This window comes from Rattus norvegicus, chromosome 12 (genome assembly GCF_021556685.1).
Source record: "Rattus norvegicus strain SHRSP/BbbUtx chromosome 12, alternate assembly SHRSP_T2T, whole genome shotgun sequence".
In the NCBI taxonomy this organism is placed as follows: Eukaryota; Metazoa; Chordata; class Mammalia; order Rodentia; family Muridae; genus Rattus; species Rattus norvegicus.
Window position 1 is genome coordinate 19,228,427 of NC_141545.1, and position 21,587 is coordinate 19,250,013.

Sequence of the window (21,587 nt, forward strand, 5' to 3'; positions counted from 1 at the left end):
GGTTTTTACAGAGTGGGAAGGAGTGGAGAGAAGCACAGGCCAGACAGTGAGGAGTGAGCCACTCTGGTCCTGATGTGAAGGGCAGAGTCTGCTTGAAGCTCTGACTAACAGTGGGGGCGGCCTGTTCACTCAGCTGAGGCTACAGTGGAAGCAGGCCAGCAGGATCCAACTGGGAAACATTGGAGCTCTGAGGGTCAGGCTCCATCATAAACACCAGCCAGCCATTTGTGACTACAGGTATTTGTTTAAATAAAGTATGAAAATGAGTTCATTAGGCGCTATTAGCTGGTGAGAGCAGATGACCATAAATTGGAGGTCCTGGCAAGTGGCTTTTAGCCATGGAATGTTGGCGTAGCTCCACTGCCTCCCCTCAGGCTATAAAACAAGAAGGAAGGGTGTGGGCATTTAGGGGGGGTGTGGGAGTTCAGGAGAAGTGGGGGTGTGGGTCTGGGACTGGGAAGCCCTTCTGGGTTAAGATGCCTTCCAAAAAGCTTTGGCCAGTTTCTAGAACACAGTAGATACCTTGAACTGGGGGACAGCTTGCCTTTCTCACTCTTCAGTCCTGTTTTCAGAATCAATGATGAGCAAGGCTCTGATTCAATCCCCAGATGGGTCCTGGGGATCTGAACTAGACAGATGTCCTTCTTGGGCTATAGAGATGGCTTGGTCAGTAAAGTGCTTGCTCTGCAAGCATGAGGGTTTGAGTTCAGTCCCCAGGACCCACATAAAAATGTGGAATCTGTTTATAAACCTAGTACTAGGGAGGTTCCAAACCAATGAGAGACCTGTTTTTAAAGAAGCACAGTGGATTATGCTTGAGGAAAGACACAGGATGTTTTCTGGCCTCCACACATACAATATGCACACACACACATCTGTGTACACATCAACAGAGTCTCTTTCTCACACATCTACAGACCACACATCTACACATGTACACCCTCTACTCATCCACATATCCACATATATGTACATGCATACTACACATACATGCATGTATACACATCCACACATGCACACCCTCCACTTATCCACATACCACATATATGCGCACACCTATTACATGGATGCACCATCATCTCTCTGTTCCTGTTTGTTTCTGCCCTCTGACACAAAGCTATACTAACCCACAGCAGGTCTCTGCTGCCGACTGAGTCCCTGTCTATCTCCCCCCGAACCCCCAGGTTTTCCTCCTCTGCTCCAGGCTTGGGGAAGCACTCTTATTTACATGCTCTGTATTTGCTCTCCTATATGGGAAAGCACCGTCCACAGCAGATCTTGGCTCTGATGCCTCACCCCAGTAGCAGCCATCTCTGGTTCCGGAGGGAGTGCAGTCCAGGATAGGCAGTCAGGTAGACAGGTGTATGCAGCTTAGTCAATGGCTGGGGTCTGGGGTGGGCTAGTTCCAAGGTTCTCTATGTGATCTGAGAAGTTCTGTGAGGGACTCTGGGGGACACAGCTGAGAAGCTTCATAACTGGTTGCCAGGATCATTGCTGAGAACTCAGTGGCAGTGACCCTGCTGCAGTGACAGCCTGGGCTGTCCCTTGGCTGACAGTCTGGGATATCCCTTGGCCAAGCCTACCTCACAAACCAGTTTCAGAAAGTTGTTTCAAGATCGTGAAGCACTGTACAATTGGATAAATCTTATCTTGAACAGAGCTGTGACTACAAAAGACATGGGCAAACCCTGAGGGGAGGAAGCAAGGTGATCCAACCCAATGGGGATCCATGGACCAAGCAGCTTGGTGGTGCCTAGGAGGTGGCAGAGCCCATGACACACACACTTTTCTTCAACTTTGTATGCATTAAGTGTATATGCAGAGGTTCATGCAGCTGTGTGCATGTGGTGGCCAGAAGGTCTCTCAGTGGTCACGATCTAGCCAATTAAGCTAGGCAGCTGGCCAGAAATCCCTAAGGACCTGCCTGACTCTGTCTCCCAAACACCAATGTTACAAGTACATGTCTTACCCTGAGTCAGCTTCCCAGCACCATTTGTGCCGTTACTACATGTGTTTTTTTCACATTTTTGGTGCACACAATCTGAAGTCATTTGGAGTTACATATAGTGCTGGTAGGTCTTTCTTTGGCTCTGGGCTTGGGGAAACCCACTGCGGGCTGTGGGTAGGAAAAAGGAACCTTCCAGGTAGAACCGGAGTACAGTTTGCATCTTACTTTCAGCACATGATTACAGAGATGGGAAGGTGGCTCCCAGGCCCACCTCTGAGCTGTGTGATCATGGGGCCTTCACCCTCAGCGTCCTTGCTAGGCAGTTGGGGTAGAGGACATGAGCAGTCAATCATAGAGAGTGAGAACCAGCATGTTGCAGTGTTAAGTAGGTGGCACAGCACAGGGGAATGTTCAGAGGGGCCACTGGTATGGCTCAGGACGCTCAGATATGGCAGGGACCCACAGCACACAGTCTGGCCGGCAACAATAGAACACCTTGCCTCTTATTACAGCACGGCTTGTCTGCTCAGTTCTCAGACACAACTCAATGGAAGAACATGAATTCCCTTCAGTAACTTACCGGAAATTGCAGTTACTCACTGCCTAGCATGGGGAGGACCCAGTGACAATCCATAAGGACATATCAACAGAGTCTTGTGATGACCCTGGTGCCGGTGACACACTCCTTTAATCCCAGCACTTGGGAGGCACTTGGGAGGCAGAGGCAGATGAATCTCTGAGTCCAAGGCCAGCCTGGTCTACAGAGTGAGTTCCAGGACAGCCAGGACTGCACAGAGAAACCCTGTCTTGAAAAACCAAAAAAATCCCCAACTCCCCTGCCATGTGGGGAGGGGGTTATTGTCATGGGACAGCCATGCGCAGGTTACCCTGAGCTTGACTCAGAGATCTAGGGACCTAGGACCCCTTCGAGTCTGAGGTTCTCCATCCCAAGCCTTTGCTAGCCTTAGGTTTCTCTCAGGGTGTGGTGGGCAGGGACAGAATGTGGGCTCTGGAGCCAGGACTCCAGGGCATTGTTCTCCTCTTGCAACTTAGGATAGAGCTGGGGAGTGGAGATGTCAGCCCTGTGGTTGCTGCCCCACTGGCAGGTCCTGCATGCACACAGTAGGTAGGTTGGCTGACGGCAGAATCTACAAGCCCATTGCCTTACCTGTAACTTGGCTAGAATATCAATACACTACCACATTGTCCTGAGGACTGAACTAAATACATGAGGAAAGGTATCAAAAACCGATGGATTCTTGTTGCCCAAAGAGAGCTCTGCAGTGTCTAAAGCAGAGGATTAAACTCCCAGCTCTGAGGCTGCTATCTACAGAGGGAGGTAAGCAACACCTCCTAGCACCGCCCACCATCCATCCGGGTTATGGCCACCACACAGCCAGGAAGACTTGTCAGCTACTCCCAGGAGGCCTGGGTCCACTCTTGGCAGCTTTGTTGATACGAAGGATGCACTTCCTATTTTCCCCTTCCAGGGAAAGGGCTGCTTACCCGTAATGATGCCATTTCTCTCCAGGGGCTCCTGCCAGCTGACCTTGAGAGAGGTGTCCAAGATCTCTGTGAAGCTCAGGTGCCCCACAGCTCCCGGTCCTACCAATTAAAAATAAAAAGGTCTGTTAACATGAGAGCCTGGAGCTCTTTGATCAGACCTCCGTGGACAGCTTGAGCTGCAGCAAGGAAGTGTCGAGACAAGGCCAGCAGAAGCCTGTAGGAAAGAAACACCAGGAGGCAGGCAGGCAGGACTAGGGGCCGGGTTCTCAGGGCATGCTCTCTGCTCTTGAGTGTGTTACTTTGCTGGCTCCGTGCAGACAAGCAGGGAAGTGAGAAAAGTGGCCACGGGACCTTCAGACACAGCTTCTCTTTCTCTCTGATCCAATCTAGTAAAATAATGTGTTTGGTTAGACCTGAAAAAAATCAAGTGCTTGGTAGACTATCACTTCTTTAGAATCCTCCATTAAGGGGTTGGGGAATGACTCCATAATAGGATGATTTGCCTAGAATCCCCCAGTGAGGGGCTGGGGTGTGGCTCAGTGGTAGAGCACCTGCCTAGAATCCCCCAGTGAGGGGCTGGGGGTGGCTCAGAGGTAGAGCCCCTGCCTAGAATCCCCCAGTGAGGGGCTGGGGTGTGGCTCAGTGGTAGAGCCCCTGCCTAGAATCCTCCAGTGAGGGGCTGGGGGCGTGGCTTAGTGGTAGAGAACCTGCCTAGAATCCCCCAGTGAGGGGCTGGGGGCGTGGCTTAGTGGTAGAGCCCCTGCCTAGAATCCCCCCAGTGAGGGGCTTGGCTTTGCAAGAGTCCTTAACTAGAATCTTCCAGTGAGAAGGACCAGGAGTCTGGCTTTTATGGCATCATGGACCCTGTGGGAACCAGAAAAGAAGCCTAGGGCCAAGGGCAGTATCTGCTCACCTGACCCAGAAGTCTAGTTTTTGGACTCTTGTCTCCCAAGGGACTTTACAGGAGCAAGAGAAAGTTCAGTGAAAGTCCTGCACCAAAGAGTTTGGAAGACCTTACCCTGCCCTATTCTCCTCTCAGCTGAGGACTTGCTCGGCCAGAAGGGGAGCACTCTCCTACTCAAGGTGCCTTACCACAAGATCCCTTGCAAACCTGCTGGAAACACACTCACTGTGAACACAGCGTCTTGCTTGGCCTTCAGAAGAGGAGGTCACAGGCTCTTTTCTGCCTCCCATCAGCCTTGCCACACAAGCAGCAGCCTGTGCCTCGCTCCTCCCTGGAACTATGACAAAACCCTAATACAACGCATGAATTTTAAAATAGGTAGAGCCTGGGAAGCCGTACTCATGGAGCCTGAGATCAGCCGAGCCTTCACATGGGGGTCTGAAACCCTGACAAACGCCACTTCTCTCAGTGAAGATGGTAAAATGGGATGCTGTCAGGACCATGTCATCCTCCCCACCACCCCCGACCACAAGCATCCAGAAAGACGTCCTGACGGGTTTTTGAAGTGGCTTGTTCGCCTGCGATCAATGTTGTAGCGGAGGAAGCTTTCTGCTCTTTTTATATTCCCAGTGTTTCTGCTTCCTGGATTCTTGCCCAACTGTGCTGTCCTCTAACTCTGTTAATGTCTAGCTTTCAATTGATACTCTCTCTCTGAACTGCCACCTCCCCCAGTGTGTTCCCACTTCATGGGGGCTCTGCCGAGGGCCAACAGCTAGCAGAGCTTAAGTCTATGGCATAGCAGAGGCCAATTGCCAGGGCTCCAGCCCAAACAAGCCGCACCCAGAGACAACTGCAACCCTACCCTTGACACCACCTTCTACAAAGGACAAATAGGCCACCTACTAAAAATGGTGGTTCAAGGGCAGGAGAGAGATTTCCATTGAGGATCTGAGTTTTTATTCTATTTTATTATATTCTTTTGCAGTTTTCCAATTTCACGTCTGTGTGTGGCTTTATGCATGCTTGTCTGCCTGTTTCACATGTGGGGCCATCATACACATGTACAAGTGTGAATGTGTGTGTGTTTGTATATTTGTGTGTGTGTGTGTGTTTGTGTATGTGCTAGCGAGTGTATGTGTGCTTGTGATATATGTGTGTCACCGTGTGAGTGTGTGTTTGTGACTGTGTGGGTGTGTGTGTGTGTTTGTGACTGTGTGTATGCTTGTGACTGTATGGTTGTGACTTGTGAGTGTGTGTTTGTGAGTGTGTGTTTGTGACTGTGTGAGTGTATGTGTGTTTGTGATTGTGAGTGTGTGTTTGTGACTGTGTGTATGTTTGTGACTGTATGGTTGTGACTTGTGACTGTGTGTTTGTGACTGTGTGAGTGTATGTGTGTTTGTGACTATGTGTTCGTGACTGTGAGTGTGTGTTTGTGACTGTGTGACTGTGACTGTGCATTTTTGAGTATGTCTGTATGTTTGTGATTGTGTGAGTGTATGTGTTTTGAGTGTATACACATGCATGCATGTGGAGACCCAGGGTTGGTGTTGAAATCCTTCTCAATGCCCATCTAACCTATTTGTTGAGGTAGCTCTCTCAGTCAAACCCGGAGCTTGCCCACATGTCTGGTTTTACTACCTGATTTGATCTGGGAATCCTCTGTCTCTGCCTTCTAAGACTGGAACCACAACCAGGTTCCACACTCACCCAGCATTTCTGTGGGTTCTGCGGATCCCTCCTCAGGTCCTCACGCTTGCCTAGCAACTGCTTTAACACCAGTCCCAGGATCTAAGTTCTATGCCCAAAAGCCTCTTTTTAAAAGCTGGTGTCCTGCATACATTTATGACTCCCAGCTCTTGGGGCAGAGACAGGTGGACACTGGAGGTTCACTGCTCAGCCAGCCGAGACTAATGGGTAGCTCTGGGTTCATGAAAAGTACCTGTTTCAACAAATAGGGTGAAGGTACGGGACCTACATACACACACACACACACACACACACACACACTCACACACATACTCACACTCACTCACACCATATAGAGACAACGAGTCTCAAAATAGTAAATAAATGTATTATGTTAAAACATGGATCTCAAGTAATTTTGTTAACTGGTTTTTTTTTTTTTTTTTTGTCCACTTGACATTATATCATGACAATTTTTCTCAAGTGTTTTGAGCTCAAAAGTTTGGGGTCTTTAATAGCCACAAGGTATCTGCTGCATGAATGACCTTTTTATCTCTCCCCCAACTGTCCCCATTTGGGACATCTAATGCTTTTCACTGGTTTTCATGGTAGATGGCTAACATGAGGCTCCTTGGGTTTTTGTTTATTGTATGTGTTTTTTGCTGATTGTTTTTGTTTTTGATTTTTTTTTTTTGAGAGGATGTTTTTGCTCTTTTTCCCAGGCTAGCCTCAAAGCCTCAAAGCCCTCCTGCCTCAGCCTCCTCCTGAGTGCTGGCACAAGTGTATACCAATGTACCCAATTAGGGGTGCCCTGGCCTATGGTCTGGGTGTGTGCCTGTAACTACTCACTCAGGTACCCTCACCAGACAATGTGTCCTTGACACAACAGTTGCCTTAGAGCAGTCAGGGGCCCACGGGAACTGACTGGGGCCTGTGGGAACGGACTGAGGGGCAAAGCCAAAGTCGAGGGCAGAGATGCAAACAGTAACACAAAGCCTCAGAGTGGCAGAGAAAGTGGGTTGGAGAGACGTGGCTGGCAACCAGGCAGAAAAGTGAGGGGATTAGAATTAAGGCTGAATAATGACAGCCAAGCTCAGCAGGACTGAACACAGCAGGTCTACTCCCTCCATGAACACTGTAGGACTATTCCTTTCACTCTTGTCTCCAGAGCCCCTGCCTTTAAACAAGGCCCCTACCATATTCCAAGGGTCGCCTACCCTTTTGTCATTCAGGGACACTGAGTTATGGGGCTTCCTGGTGCCATCTGCACTGGGACACAGTACAGAGAATGTTATGACCACCTCTTGTCAGTGGTCCCTGAGAGGACAGGCTCAGACACAAGGAGAGGGATACTCACTGTCCTCGTGGGTCCACACGAGCTGAGGTGTGCTTGGAGGCCCGTCCCCTGGCGTGGTAAAACACAGGACGGATGTGAAGTAGGCTGTGAACTTCTTCAAGTTGGTTATGTACCCATGATGGGTGCCATGGAAGTCAGGAGCAATTGTGACAGCAGTGACAGTCTCGGGAGCATCTGCTGGCCACGCCAGGAGCTGGTAGGGAAAGGGTTAAAAAAAAGACCCCCCTTTAAACAGCATTTCCTTACTTAGCTGTCAATCAAAATTATATTTTACAATTAGTATGTCTTTAAGGAAAGCATAGTCACAATTCAATAAATCCATAAATGCCACAGCGTTTTTTTCCCTTTTTCATGGGATAAAACTAGAGATTTACACATGTAAAAGAAAGCACTCTGCTTCGAATCTACACCCCAGCCCCTCACTGGAGGATTCTAGGCAGGGGCTCTACCACTGAGCCACGCCCCAGCCCCTCACTGGGGGATTCTAGGCAGGGGCTCTACTACTGAGCCACGCCCCAGCCCCTCACTGGGGGATTCTAGGCAGGGGCTCTACCACTGACCTATATCCCTGCTCACTTTTTTCATTTTTAAATCTTGAGATAAGGTTTTACTAAGTTTCCCAGCATGGCCTTGGACTTGTTCTCCTGCCTTAGCCTCCCAAGTAGGTAAGATAGTAAGGCTTGACTTTATATGTTATAATCCCTTTTCAAAAAAAGTTGAGTTTAAGATATGACTATACAGTTTTTGTACACTCATATACATATATTTATCTGTATGAGTGAAGTAGCTGCTAAACTTGTTACAGTAAAGGACATCCCCTTACATCTCCACCTTCTTTTAGGATACTACTGAACATGAATTTTTTTAACAGTGAGGAGCAAAGATGACATCATCTGTTAATTCAACTAATTAGCATGAGGAGATAAACACAGATATTCTGCAGATAGAAGTCTACCTTGACTCAAAATAATTCAGAAGGAACAGTCTTTATGATTTATAATTTATGTAATACTAGTTTCCTGGAATGGATTTTAGGAGATAGGTTAGAAATTTTAAATAAAGGGCATATACAGGAACTGGGGGTGTAGCCCAGTTGGTAGAGAGCTTAGCTATCATGAGGGAAGCCATGGGTTCTACCCCAGTACTACATAAACCCAACATGATGTCATGTGCTTATAATCCAAGGACAAAGGAGGTAGGAACTGGAGAATCGGGAGTTCAAGGTCAACCTCAGGCATGTACTGAGTTTGGGGCCAGACTGCTATATGAAATTCTGTTTTAAAAACAAAACAAGAAATAGCATATATGCATCTGTGTGTGTGTGTGTGTGTGTGTGTGTGTGTGTGTGTGTGTGTGTGTGTGTGTGTGTGCGCATGCGCACGTGTTTCAGGAGAAGCTGATTTTCTGCTTAGGCAATGCTAGATATGTGTTTTGCATTTTAGTTTCCTGACACAATGCATCTCCGGGACTGAGTCATTCTGAAAGCCAGTAGGCAGCAGGATGCATCACATCTGTGCAGATCAAACTGACAAGCCAGCCATCAGAAGCACGCAGTGTTCTCGCCACTCAGACCTGGCAGGGAAGTCAAGAGTGATGGAGTCTCGGGTTGATCAGTACGAGTTCCCTTCAAAAAACGCATCTGCCTTCAGATACCTCCAAGGAAGAAACAGAGGCTTGGCACCTTCCTAGCTGGGCCTCATCGCAAACAAACAAGCATTTGAGGGAGCCCATCTCAAATGTCAGGCAACAACAACCTTTTGAAGATGAAAGCATTAGTGGCTCACTCCTCTCTGAAGGGGCTCCCCAAGACTCCTGCTAAGGGGCTCATAAACCCACTTGTGCACAGTGAAGTCAGACTCCCAAGTCCAACTAGGAGAAGTTGACATAAAGGAAAGAAACTGTGCTTCTGGAATGTGTATCCAAGCCCATCTTACCCAGCAACAGATTCTGTTGCTGGTTTGTTCATTCATTCAGATTGGGCAGGCACCCTACACCCGGGACTCTTCTCTGGTCTCTATTCTTTAAACAGAACTATACCCAAAGCAGAGAGGAAAATGGTCTCTGTTGGACAGCAGTCTCCTCCCCATGAATCCCAGCCCTTGATTCTGTGTTCTCCCCAGAGAATATCCTGATCTAGGAAGAAGTGGTTGGACACAGGCTGATTCCAGTGAGCCCAAATAGATCTCCCCTGGTGTGTGTGTGTGTGTGTGTGTGTGTGTGTGTGTGTGTAGTGAATATGTGTGCCCACAGTTGTGTGTGTCTATGTGATAATGAATGTGTGCACATGTATGCTGGCATGCATGTATATGTGTGCCCATGGGTGTCCATGCATGTGAAGCCCAGTATCTCCCTCAATCATTTTCTGTCTTAGTTTTTGAGACAGGGTCTCTTACTGAACTTGAGGCTTACTGATTGTAGTAGGCTGGCTGGCCAGCAAACCCCCAGACCCCCCATCTCTGTTCTCCCAATGCTGGGATTACAGGTGTGCATTACCATGTGTGGGTCTGTTCATTTTATAGGTTCTGAGGGACCGCCCAAGTCCTCATGTGCATATGGCAAGCGCTTTACTGACTGGCCCGTCTCCCAGCCTTCCCTGAAGTCCATTACTCTGACCAGAGGCTGTTCTCCTCTGACCTCTTATCAATTGATCATTTGAATTTCTGGCCTGGGATAGCTGAGAAGACGGAGAACAAATGGCGGCCCAACCAAGGTTGCAGTACTCTGTGTTTGATGCCCTGGGTTTTTGACCACATAGGAAGGGTGGAACCCAGCGTATGATATGATCAATACTGCCCATGAATGCCCTTTGGAGGTTCCAAAACCAGGCCAGGTACCTTGTATCCCTGGTTGATGCCGTTGATGAACTGCTGGGGTGGCGGGTTCCATAGGAAGTGCACGGTGGTGGAATTCACAGCCTCTGCCTGTACATTCTGGGGGGGTGCAGTGGGCACTGTTCCCATATGGAGGCAGAAGGTAGCAGCACAGATGCCAGGAGGCCCCACAGGGAGAAGAGACAAAAGAGAAGCCTCAGTCACTACTCAGGGCTCAGGAGCAGTCGCAGCACACATGGAAGGGAGGTGTGTGTCTCCCAAGCTAATCTTTGTGCGAGAACAAAGAAGAATTGGTCCATTTCTATAGAGAGTTGCTTCCTGAAGGCAGAGGCAAGAGCTGTACTAGACCATGTCCCATCCCAAAGATTGGGGATGGGCAACACACTAAATATTTCTCTATTGTTTCCTCAATTACCTCTATTGCCACCTCAGATCAACATAGCAAAGGCAAGAGTTCATCTAGAATGGCATTCCACTTCCTACTATGTTCCAAGGTCCCCTTCTCCTTCCCAGTTAGGTTTTATTGTTCACTTGACACAACCTGGGAAGAGAGAAACTCAACTGAAGAACCACCTATATTAGATTAGTCTGTCGGGAGTTGTCTTGGCTGATGATTGATGTAGGAGGGCCCAGTCCACTGTGGGCAGCGCTATTCCTAGGCAAGTGAGCCTAGATTTTTGTAGTATAAGAAAGCTAGCTGAGCATGAGCTAGTAAGCAGCATTCCTCTGTGGGTTTTGCATCCAGTCCCTGACCCCAATTACTCCCCTCAGTGATAGACTATGACCTGGAAGTAAAGCTAAGTAAATCCTTTCTTGTACGTTATTTTAGGTCATGATGTTTATCATATCAGTGAAGAGGAAACTAGAATCCTGTTTGTACTCCACATAAAAAAGATTTATTTTTACTTTATGTGTGTGGATGTTTTGTCTGCATGTATGTCTGTGTGCTATGCATGTGCCTGGGACCCAGGGAGACCAGAGAGGGTGTTGGATACAATGGAACTGGGCTTATGAATGGTTCTGAGCTGCCATATGGGTGCTGGGAACTGAACCTGGGTCCTCTGCAAGAACAAGAAGTGCTCTAACCACTGAGCCATAGCTCCAGCCCCTTCTACTGCTTGTGGGTTGATGCAGGTTCCCAGAGATGATATTTAAGGGGACCTAGAGCTTTCTGATCAGCCTAAGCTGGCCAGCCAGTGAGCCCCGGAGAATCTACTTTTCTGTCTCCCCAACCCTGGGATTGTAAGCTTGCACCACCATGAGTGGTTCTGGGGAATCACACTCAGGTCTTTGTGCTTTTTAAGGCAAGTACTTTACACAATGAGCTACTGTCCCAGATGCCCAAGAAACTTAGAGGAAGGAAGGGTATATTTGGCTTTACTTCTGGGTCACAGTTTATCACTGAGGGAAATAATGCAGGCAGGGCCTGGAGGCAAAAGCCATGAAGGAATGGTGCTTGTTCACTGGCTTGTTCACTGGCTCAAACCCATCTCCCTCCTCCTGTGTGCATTACTGTTCGTTCATACACAAAGAATTACAGGCAATTAAAACCTGAGCTTGGGAAGCACAGTCTTTCCCTGGGAAATCAACATCTACCGGTTATTCAATAGCAAATGGTCAACCCCCAGAACAGACATACAAGTAACATTGTACACACCGAGCAGGGTGCATTAATGTATTTTGGAATATATGTGAACGGAATTAATAAAAAAGGGTCATAAGTTTGAAAGAGAGCAAGGAGGAGCATATAGGAGGGTTTGGAGGGAGAGAGGGGAAGGGGGCATGATGTAATTATATTACACATAAGCATCGCCTGTGACAAAGCCCAGGGTGGTGCATGGTCATGTTAGGAATGTCAGCCTAGAGCTGGGGATGTGGCCCAGTGGGTAGAGCACTGCCTAGTATGCTTGAAGCCCTGGGTTCATATCTAGTACCATCTAAGCCCGATGAGATGTCAGAGGCCTGTTATCTCAGCTCGGGAAGAAGAGGCAGGGGATAATCCACAGCTCTGTAGTAGTCTAGGTTAGACCCTCAAACAAACGCACACATAACCTCATGTGCACAGACCTTTGTCATTCCTTCTCATGCAGAGGTGAAAGAATCAGAACCCATCGAGTCTCTCTGTTGACTCTTCCCAACCAACCGTGTTTCCTAGCCATCCGCCATCACCCATAGCCACAGCCTCCCCTCCCTCCCCACATCTGAAAGCTGTGGATCAAATACAGTCCTGAGGAAGTTGTATCTGGGATGCAGCCTGTTGGAGGGGATATCAGAGCCACGGAGTGAAGTAAAGCCTGGTAAGCAATAGGACTATGCCTCTCATTAGCTCACAGACCTGAAGAGGTTGGTCTGGTAGCTGCACATCTGGAAACAGAAGGAAGAATAGGGACCGCTCATTGAGATGGGGAGGGTGTGTGTGTGTGTGTGTGTGTGTGTGTGTGTGTGTAGAAATAAAAAGAGAGAAGAGGGATGTGGGAGGAAGGAAAGGGAGTGGGAAAGAGAGTAGAGGGGAGGGTAAGGAGGGGGAAAGGGTGGTGAGGAAGGGAAGGACGGGCCAATGTGCCGCTGGGCTAGGGAAAGTTTTCTGAGGCAACTAAAGCTGACCCTTCAGGATCTTCAGGTGGAGAAACAGGGATGCTTCACACAGAGGAGCAAAGATAAGACATGTTGGTGTTTCACAGAAGAATTACACCAGGCACTTGAGGAATAATTAAACAACTTGGAGTTATTACCCAGACACCCAAATAAATAAGTAAATAACATTACAGACAAGAAAAGAGACTCACAGACAACGATCCCTCAGGAATACAAGTGCAAAACGCAATCAAGAAAATACTAAACGATCAGATTCAGCAACACACCGCAATGGTAATGTAGCCTTACTGGTAGGATTTATCTAATAAACACAACAGTGGTCCAATATTTGACTATCAATCATGGAAAAGTGCCAAACCAACAGAATGAAGAAAACCCAATCTTAATAGGGTTAGGGAAAGCATTTGATAAATTTTAAGATCTAATCATGATTAAATAAAAAAGACACCTCTCCACCAAGTAGGAATTTAAAAGAACCCAGTAAACTTGATAAAGGGCATCTATAACGGGCCTGCAGCTGCGATCTCATTTGAGATGAGCGCCTGAAAAATGCTGTCCCGGGAGCAGGGACAAGGAGGGACGGAAGACATCTCTGCGGCTTTTCTATTCTGCAAGTACAGGCCCGTGTAGATGAGAAAAGGGGAGGAGGCAAACAGTTAGGGGAGGTGCGGTATGACTTTCTACCTAGAGAATCACATCAACTCCAGGAAAGCATCTAGACTAAGAGAGGCTAGCAAGATTACAGGCTGCAAGGCCAAAGCTCACAAATCAATTCTGTTTTTAAAACACAAGTGATAAATAGTTAGGAATTGATGCATTGGTAAAGTGCTTGCTGTGCAAAGTGTGAGAGCCTGAGTTCAGATCCCCAGCACCCACATTAAGAGGGTAGGAGGCCCTCTGGGGATCATTAGCCAGCCAGCCTCATTAAACCAGTGAGCTCCGGTCCAAAGGAGACATTTGTGTACACGCACACACGTGACCCTCCCCCCACACCGAAAGTAGCAATGAAAACGTGAAGTAGATATAATCCTGTCAGTGTGTTGGATCTGTAGTCTGAAAGTTACAGAGCCACTTAAATACAAGCTCTAAATAAACATTGTGGAACAATACTCATGGATGGGAAGATCAGGCAGGCAAGGGGACTGTTCTCTAAAGTGATACAAAGCTAACGTGAGTCCATCACATGATACTCTTAACCAACTGAAAAGGAGATTTTTCAATTTATAGGGAAAAAACCCAAAGGAAGTAGAATAGCCAAACTGATTTTGAAGAAGAAAAAAAAAGCTGGATAAGTTTTACTGCATAATTAAAGATGGTATAAGTCTATAGCAATTAAAACAGGTAGCTCTGTGAGACAAATGAATACAATGTCAATGCCACAGAGAATTCCAGAAATGAGTCCCATAGGTACCGACTGGTGATCAGAACAGCACACACAATTCTACAAATCCTGGACACTGCCATCGAAACAAAGACAGCTTCTGGCAATGCCTTGTGCCCGTGGATCACACGGCTTCAGCGCAAGCCTGGTACTCCCGAACTACTAGAAAGGTGTGCCACTGGGCTAGGTGACAGCGTGCAGGGATGGTGCTCCAAGGTCCTTCTGTGAGATGAGCCTGAACCGAAGGCCACACAAGGCTGGCTGCAGAGCATGGCGGCTTCAGTGTCCTCCCAAGTGCACTGGTGGAGCGAGGACAGATGGTGCTGCACCCCTAGGGTGACAGTCACTATTGATTCCCAAGTGGACAGGATCTCTGTCACCTGGGAAAGGTGGCCCTGGTCAAGTCTGTGAGAGGCTTCCTAGGCTGGTTTAATGGATGTGGAAAGACCTAACCTCAGCATCATCCAGGGCCCTGGGGATGGGGAAACAAAGGGAAAGCAAGCTGAGCAGCAGAACTCACCTCTCTGCTTCTTGTCTATGCATGCGATGTGGCCAGGTGCCTTACACTCCTTCCGCCATGCCTCCCCTACAATGACGGCAGTACCCTCAGACTGTGAGCAAACGACAACTTTAGGTCGCTTTTCTCAGAGCATTTTCTTATCACAGCCACAGGAAAAGTAACTAATATGGGGTGACGTACTATCCAGCAATAGAGAGAAGCAATTGCTTTAATACATGATCACATGTGACCCCCCCAAATGCATTGTACTGTAATCCCAGCACTTGGGAGAAGGAGGTAGGAGAATGAAGAATTCAAGGCAAGCCTCAGCTACTTTCAAAGGTTACACGGGACCCTGTCCCTAAACAAACAAAAACTTGCATGCATTGCACTACTGGAAAGGAGCCAGTTCAGAAGACTCCATATTGAATTCCTCCCTCTACTTGGTAGTCTATCAAAGAGAAACTAGGAGAGAAGACAAGTGGCGCCTGAGGACAGGTATGGTTGGATGTATGGATGCAAAGGAGCAGGATTGGGAAACTGAGCTCATGTAACTGCCCTGTATCAATCACTGTAGCTATAGTAGATGGAAAATGTGTATCTAAAATGTGACACTGAATACCACTAAAGGAAAATTATACCACTAATTATCTCAAATGTATCAGTAAGTATCAGACAAAAACATGAGCCTCTCTCTCTGTCTCTCTGTCTCTCGTGTGTGTGTGTGTGTGTGTGTGTGTGTGTGTGTGTGTGTGTGTGTGTGTGTATGTACTGTGGTAGGAAGCCCCTAGGGAGTTTTCCTGGCCACTGCCAACACAGCCATTTCCACCTGCCCCCAACCTCTAATACCTGTCCATAGCTCTGTTGATTCTTGACCCAGAAAAATCAAGGCATACAACACAGTGGTTAGTGCTTTAAACCTCTCCAGTTGGTGCTGGTCTGTATACAGTAACAGAAATAGGGATAACATGGGGCTGGGGAGATGGCTCAGTGTCTAAAGTGTTTGGATTCCAAGCACTCACATAAATGCAAGGCTTGGCAGCCTGCCTGTGTTCCAGTCTTGGAAGAAGAGATGGGATTCCCCAGAGCAAACAGACTAGCCCTATTGGTGAATTCTGCATTTTATTGAGAAGTCTTGCCTCAATGAATAAAGTGAGAGAATGATATGGGATGGTTCCTGACATCAACCTTGGGCCTCTGTGTCCTTGTGCATTTAAAAATGCACATATGCAGCACACACACATACATGCACACAAATGCAACACACACAGCACATGCATACATACACACATGCACACATGCACATGTATACTTATATGCACACAGGCACACAAATATACATATTCAGGCACACACACATGCACACATGCATACATGTTAGCACACAATGTATACATGCACGCAAGCTGGCACACACATGCATACACACATGCATGCACACATACTCATGTGCACACATACATGCACAGTGAAAACAAAACAAAAATGAAACTAGAAAAAGAAAAAAGAAAAGGGGGAACGAGGAAGGAAAAAGGGTGAGGAGTCAGGGGCTGCTGGGAAGTGTCTGAGGTATTTTTCCCCTCTTGGAGCCCTCTGTTAGTTTTCCTTTGGGTTCTCCTAAAAATGAATGTGCTGAAGGGTCTCTTTGGAATAAATTTATTTCTGTCAGGCTGGTAACACTAGGAGGAGGGAGTGATCCTTAAGGCTATTCTTAGACCTTCCCTTTCTTATATCGCTGGCCCCTTCTTTCCTTCCTTCCTTCCTTCCTTCCTTCCTTCCTTCCTTCCTTCCTTCCTTGCCACTGTAAGGAGGTAAACAGTTCTGCTCCACTGCACAGTCCACACCATTATGTCCTGTCTCACCATGGCCCTGAAATACCAGGACAGAAACCATGAGCCAACGTAACCCTTCCCCCTCCTCTGCAGTATCACAGCATGGCAAGCTGACTCCCTCCGCCCTGTTCTCCTGGGCAGTCTGGGTGACTCTGCTCCGGCATTCCATCAGCCCCAATTACTGCCTGTGCCATTCTGGCAGGCTTTCCTGCCACATGTTCACCTCTCTGAAATAAGCCAAGGAGCAGATGTTCGATAAATGCATTCTGCATCATTTAAGGAAGAGTCGTATCCTGGTTTCCTGAAGTTTTGAGATGGCTTTTGCACCTTCGCTTTGATCCCTGCCGGGTGGAAATCCTGCCCTTCATTCCACAGCCAGCGCCTCTCTAAGCCTTAGGGAGGTCTCAGAGCACCAAACACTAGGGATGACTTCACCTGAGGGGGCCAACAAGGAAGCTGCTTCCTGTCTGTAAAGGTTGATTTTGGTTGTCAACTTGACCATAGCTGGGATGAACTAAGGCACACACCTCTGAGTGGATCTGTGAGCTCATTTCCCCACATTTCCCTGAGGAATTAACAAGATGAAGAATGATCCCCTCTCAGGGTGGATACCTACTAGAAGCCACCCAGACCTAATCACTTGTGAGGGAAGGGCTGCTGATTTTGCCTGCCTGCCTTCCCTTCTTGCTGATCACTGTATCTACTCTGCAGCTGCCTCCACCAATGTTCCAGCCAACCTTTGCTGACATCAGAACTCAGTTTCTTTGTCCTTCCAACAGGGACCGGAGTCCCCCAGGCCATCAGAGACAGATTAGGACTGCTGAGATCTCCAACTTCACAGGTTAAGCAGCTACTGGGTTCTCAGCCTCTTCAGCAGGCAAACATTGTTGGACCACCAGTCTGTATCTGATAAATGCCCTTTGTAACATACATTCATTATGTCAGTTCTGTTCCTCTAAAGAAGCCTAACATGTACACCTTCCCTTCTCTTTACACAAAGTCTTGAGTCATAGTTAAATAAGGAACCAATCAAACAATCCTTTCACCTGAGCAACCTGACTATGGGGCCACAGCATCCCCCACTCTGGCTCTGCCTCTCTATCCTCCGTCCTGGATGGACGCCTGTTATTGCCAAAAGCTCTATTAAAACATTAGCCATTCTTCTCAGGTCCCTTGTGTTTCCAGATCCCTTGTTTCCTTTTCTCCTAATGACTGTCATTAGAAGTGACTCATATACTTGAGGACAATGGGGCCGAAATATTTCCCCAAGAGAGACAAGAAAAGAGCTGTAGCCAGTAAGTTCTTCCAGGCAGTGTTTTCAAAGGGAAGAATAGTAATGGCGGCAGAAGAGGTCTTCATTAATGTGGTGACTTCACCCTGGTCCATCTGGAGAAAGGACAGGCACTGGCCCGTAGCTCCCGGAAGAGTGAGGCCACAGCCTTATTCTGAAGAGCTGGCTTCCAGCCCAGCCTCCTCCCAGACTTCCTGTTGGAAGCTGCCACCTACTGCTACTCAAAGTAAGGCCCCTGGGGACATTTTCTCCCATTGACTAGCAGCTAAGGGCAGTCCTTGAAGCAAACTCAGTCTGCTGGAGTAACAGGTATCAGGTTCTTTTCTGATTTATGCTGAAAAGAAGAAAAGGTATGTGGAGGAGGGGTGGGGATCTGGGCATGGTGGCACATGCCTTTAACCCTGCACGTGGGAGATGGGTGGCTCTCCGTGAATTTGAGGCCAACTCGGTGTATGCCAGGACAGCATTTCACTAAGTAGTCACACCCCTGCCTAGGCCTGGTCTGTTCTCAGTGTTAAACTGCACATAGCCCACACCTCTGTATAACTCTCTATTCGCAGACCCAAACACAAGGAACTCTGCCATATGGGGGTGGGGTGGAGGTGGGGCTGAGCTAAGAAAGTTAACGGAAGGAAGGCAAAACCAGGAGCAGGATGGAGTCATGGAAGTCTGAGTCTGACGGTGGTGAGGAGGCCGTGGCTGCGACTTTCATCAGAGGTGGCATTTCTTCCAAGGGAGGGGGAGGAAGAGGCTGGACAGGGCAAAGTGGCCCTCGACTGGGCCTAGAGTGGGTCACGTGGGCCACGGGACACTGGTAGCATATAGCACATGGCAAATCTAGCCTTGGCTACCCTGAAGCTGGAGGAGTCACATCTGCAAAGTCTATGCAGGCATTACAGGTGAGTAAATGGAAAAGATCATGTGACTCCGTAAAGGATGTGTGGTTTCAGTGTAATTAGAAGCACATCGCAGAAATGAGGATTTTCGGAAACGGATGGCGGTCAAAGCAGACAGATACCAACGCTACTGAAATTCATCATTTTTTAAATGGTCGGATGCCAAAAACATAAAAATCAAAAAGAGAGAAAAAAGAAAAAGACCATAGCTCCTACATTCAAAGGGCCTAACTGGACAAGCTGAGAAGCAATGCACTCACTGAGTGTTCATAGACAAAGAGGGGGTGAGGACGCCCAATCTGTAGACTTCCTGTGATGAGCAGTACTGTGACAACCTGGTGAGCTAACTCTTCTTCCCCCGAACCAGAGACGGATCCCATCGGAAGACCCATCAGGTCAACTGGTAAGTTACAGTTCTCCACATAGACTTAGGCTTTGACCCGCACGCAGCAAACTCAGTTTCATGTCTGCAAATTGCATGTTTGTGTGCCATGTGCCCATCTGTGCGTGCCCTGTGTATGCATGCACAGCCACCACTGTGCACAGCTATGCGTCTTTACGCATAGGATCTGATCCATGCACGGTGGTTTCCTGCTGCACAGACAGATCCTTTCTTTGCACTGATGTAAAAACTCCAAGGTCCTTGCCTTCACGGAGCTGAGAATCCAGCAGGAGAAGCAAATACTTAGGACAGTGGATGGTAAACACTGCCAAGAAGGGCAGCAGGAATTTCCTTAAGAATGAGCCTATGGATGGGGTCATTCCAGAGAAAGACTTAAGCAGAAATTGCTAAATTTAAGACAAAGCTCTTCACTAAGCATCGTAGTGTTATGCTGTCCCACAAAGCGACAATAACCACATTCTGGTATATAATGCTAATCCTGAGCTAGGTGGTGGTGGCTCATACCTTTAATCCTAACACTTAGGAGGCAGAGGCAGGCAGATCTCTGTGAGTTCAAGGCCAGCCTGGTCTACAGCGTGAGTTCCAGGAAAGCCAGAGCTCCACAGAGAAACCCTGTCTCAAAACTTCTGATGACGACGACAATGATGATGATGATATAAATAAATCAATAATGCTACTCCTGGGCTGGAGAGATGGCTCAGCAGTTAAGAGCACTGACTGCTCTTTCAGATGCCCTGAGTTCAAATCCCAGCAACCACATGGTGGCTCACAACCATCTGTAATGAGATCTGATGCCCTCTTCTGGTGTGGATGAAGACAGTGTACTTACATATAAATAAATAAATCTTTAAAAAAAAATAATGCTACTGCTGTACATAAGCTGCTTTGCTGAGGATGCCCAAAGGGTTTTGCAGAGAGGGAAAAGAAGGCACGATAGAAACTCCTACTCCACCCTAAGTACTCATCCAGGGGCTTATAGCAGCCCTGCTCAGCATCCCCTGTTTAGCTCCTTAGACACTCAGATAGCTTTCTTACCACAGAAGTCATTTTGCCCTTCTGCAATACACTGCAATTTGGGTGGGGGTGGGCAGATACAGCAAGGAGACTATTTCCCACTCTTAAAACCTCTAGCCTGGGACTGCAAAGTTAGGCCTTCTCTCATGAGCCCTGCTCACTCTAGGTCCCCTCTGAGGTTTTCTTACCATCCCTATGGCCAGTCACCAGAAGCTGACTTCCATATTCTACCAGGCATCATTGAGCCTCTAGGTGGCATGACATGGTGATCAGCTGACCAGCAAACTTGTCCTTTTGGAAGGGAGGTTAAGGTCAACATCAAAGGTACCCTGAGGTTTACAATGCCCAAGTTCGTGATTCAGCTGTGGGTGTCTTTGCCACAGAAGCTGCTACCCCCAAGAGATGCTCTAGATTGGGACAGTTGGCATTCCCTTGTAGAGGGTGACAGGAAGGGTATGATCTGTTGTCTGAGATTCCATTCACTCCCTCCTGCATCCCCCCTCCCAGCTATACACAACTCTGCCTGAGCTGAGCATGGTCCTGGGTCATGGGAGGTGCCATATATGAAGTATCAAAGGGTAACCGAAGGCTGCAGGGAACCCCACTTACACAGGTATAGGGGATTTGTCACCTATGGCAGGGCAAGAGTTTTGAGTGCTGTGGTTGCTCTGGGTCCCTCCATGATCACATAAGGGATCCCTCTCCCATGTTTTGTTAGTAAACCCAATCAATTCATTGATTCCCCAAGCCAGGCTATAGGGTGGAATCATTACTTTGGTCTGTTGTTGTTGTTGGCATGCTATAGGGGGTAGGTAGATGTTAGTTTGTGTCTCATCGGGAAGAGTTCACACTGTAGATGTCGACTGTGATTCAGGGAGGTCTCCCCATCCGCAGTGACACCATCACGTCAAACTGTGACATTTCACATTACTCCCGCCACTGCGTACTTTTCTTTTTCCACTATCAATCTAACCAAGTAATTTGTTTTTGACTTCTGACTGTGGGTGGGATGGATGATAGACACCTCCGCTTCAACCCTCACGATCATCAGACTGTCTCCATTTCTTCTGAATCACAGGCCAAAAATGGATGCCTGGTGTTGCAGCCGGAGTCAGCCTTCAAGTGTTGACTCATCAAGCTTGAAGTGGCTCAACATGGGGAATTCACCCAAATGTTGGCCACAGTGTCAACTTCATCTTATCTACAGGGTGCTTACGGATGAACTGGTGAGTGAATGGATGAAGGGAATTCAGGTCCCCAAAAAGGAATTTGGTACTTGGATCTATCAATGTAGTAAGGTTGCCCATAGAGGAAGCAGGTAAGACAGTATGGTGGTTTGAATGGGATGTCCCTCAGGAGTCTCTGGCATGTTTATACTTGTTCCCCGGTAAGTGGTTATTTAGGGAGGATTAGGACTGTAGTCTGGCTGAAGACAGTCTCTCTC

At 47.8% G+C, this 21,587-nt stretch overlaps 1 protein-coding gene across 1 annotated transcript in view; it reads right to left on the reverse strand.

Annotated features, from left to right (window-relative positions):
- Positions 1-21,587, reverse strand: part of Sdk1 (sidekick cell adhesion molecule 1) — a 983,759-nt gene that overhangs the window by 169,430 nt on the left and 792,742 nt on the right. Inside the window, 3 exon segments of the mRNA NM_001447264.1 lie at positions 3,455-3,553; positions 7,402-7,594; positions 10,236-10,351. Coding sequence (NP_001434193.1) covers positions 3,455-3,553; positions 7,402-7,594; positions 10,236-10,351 — 408 coding nt within the window.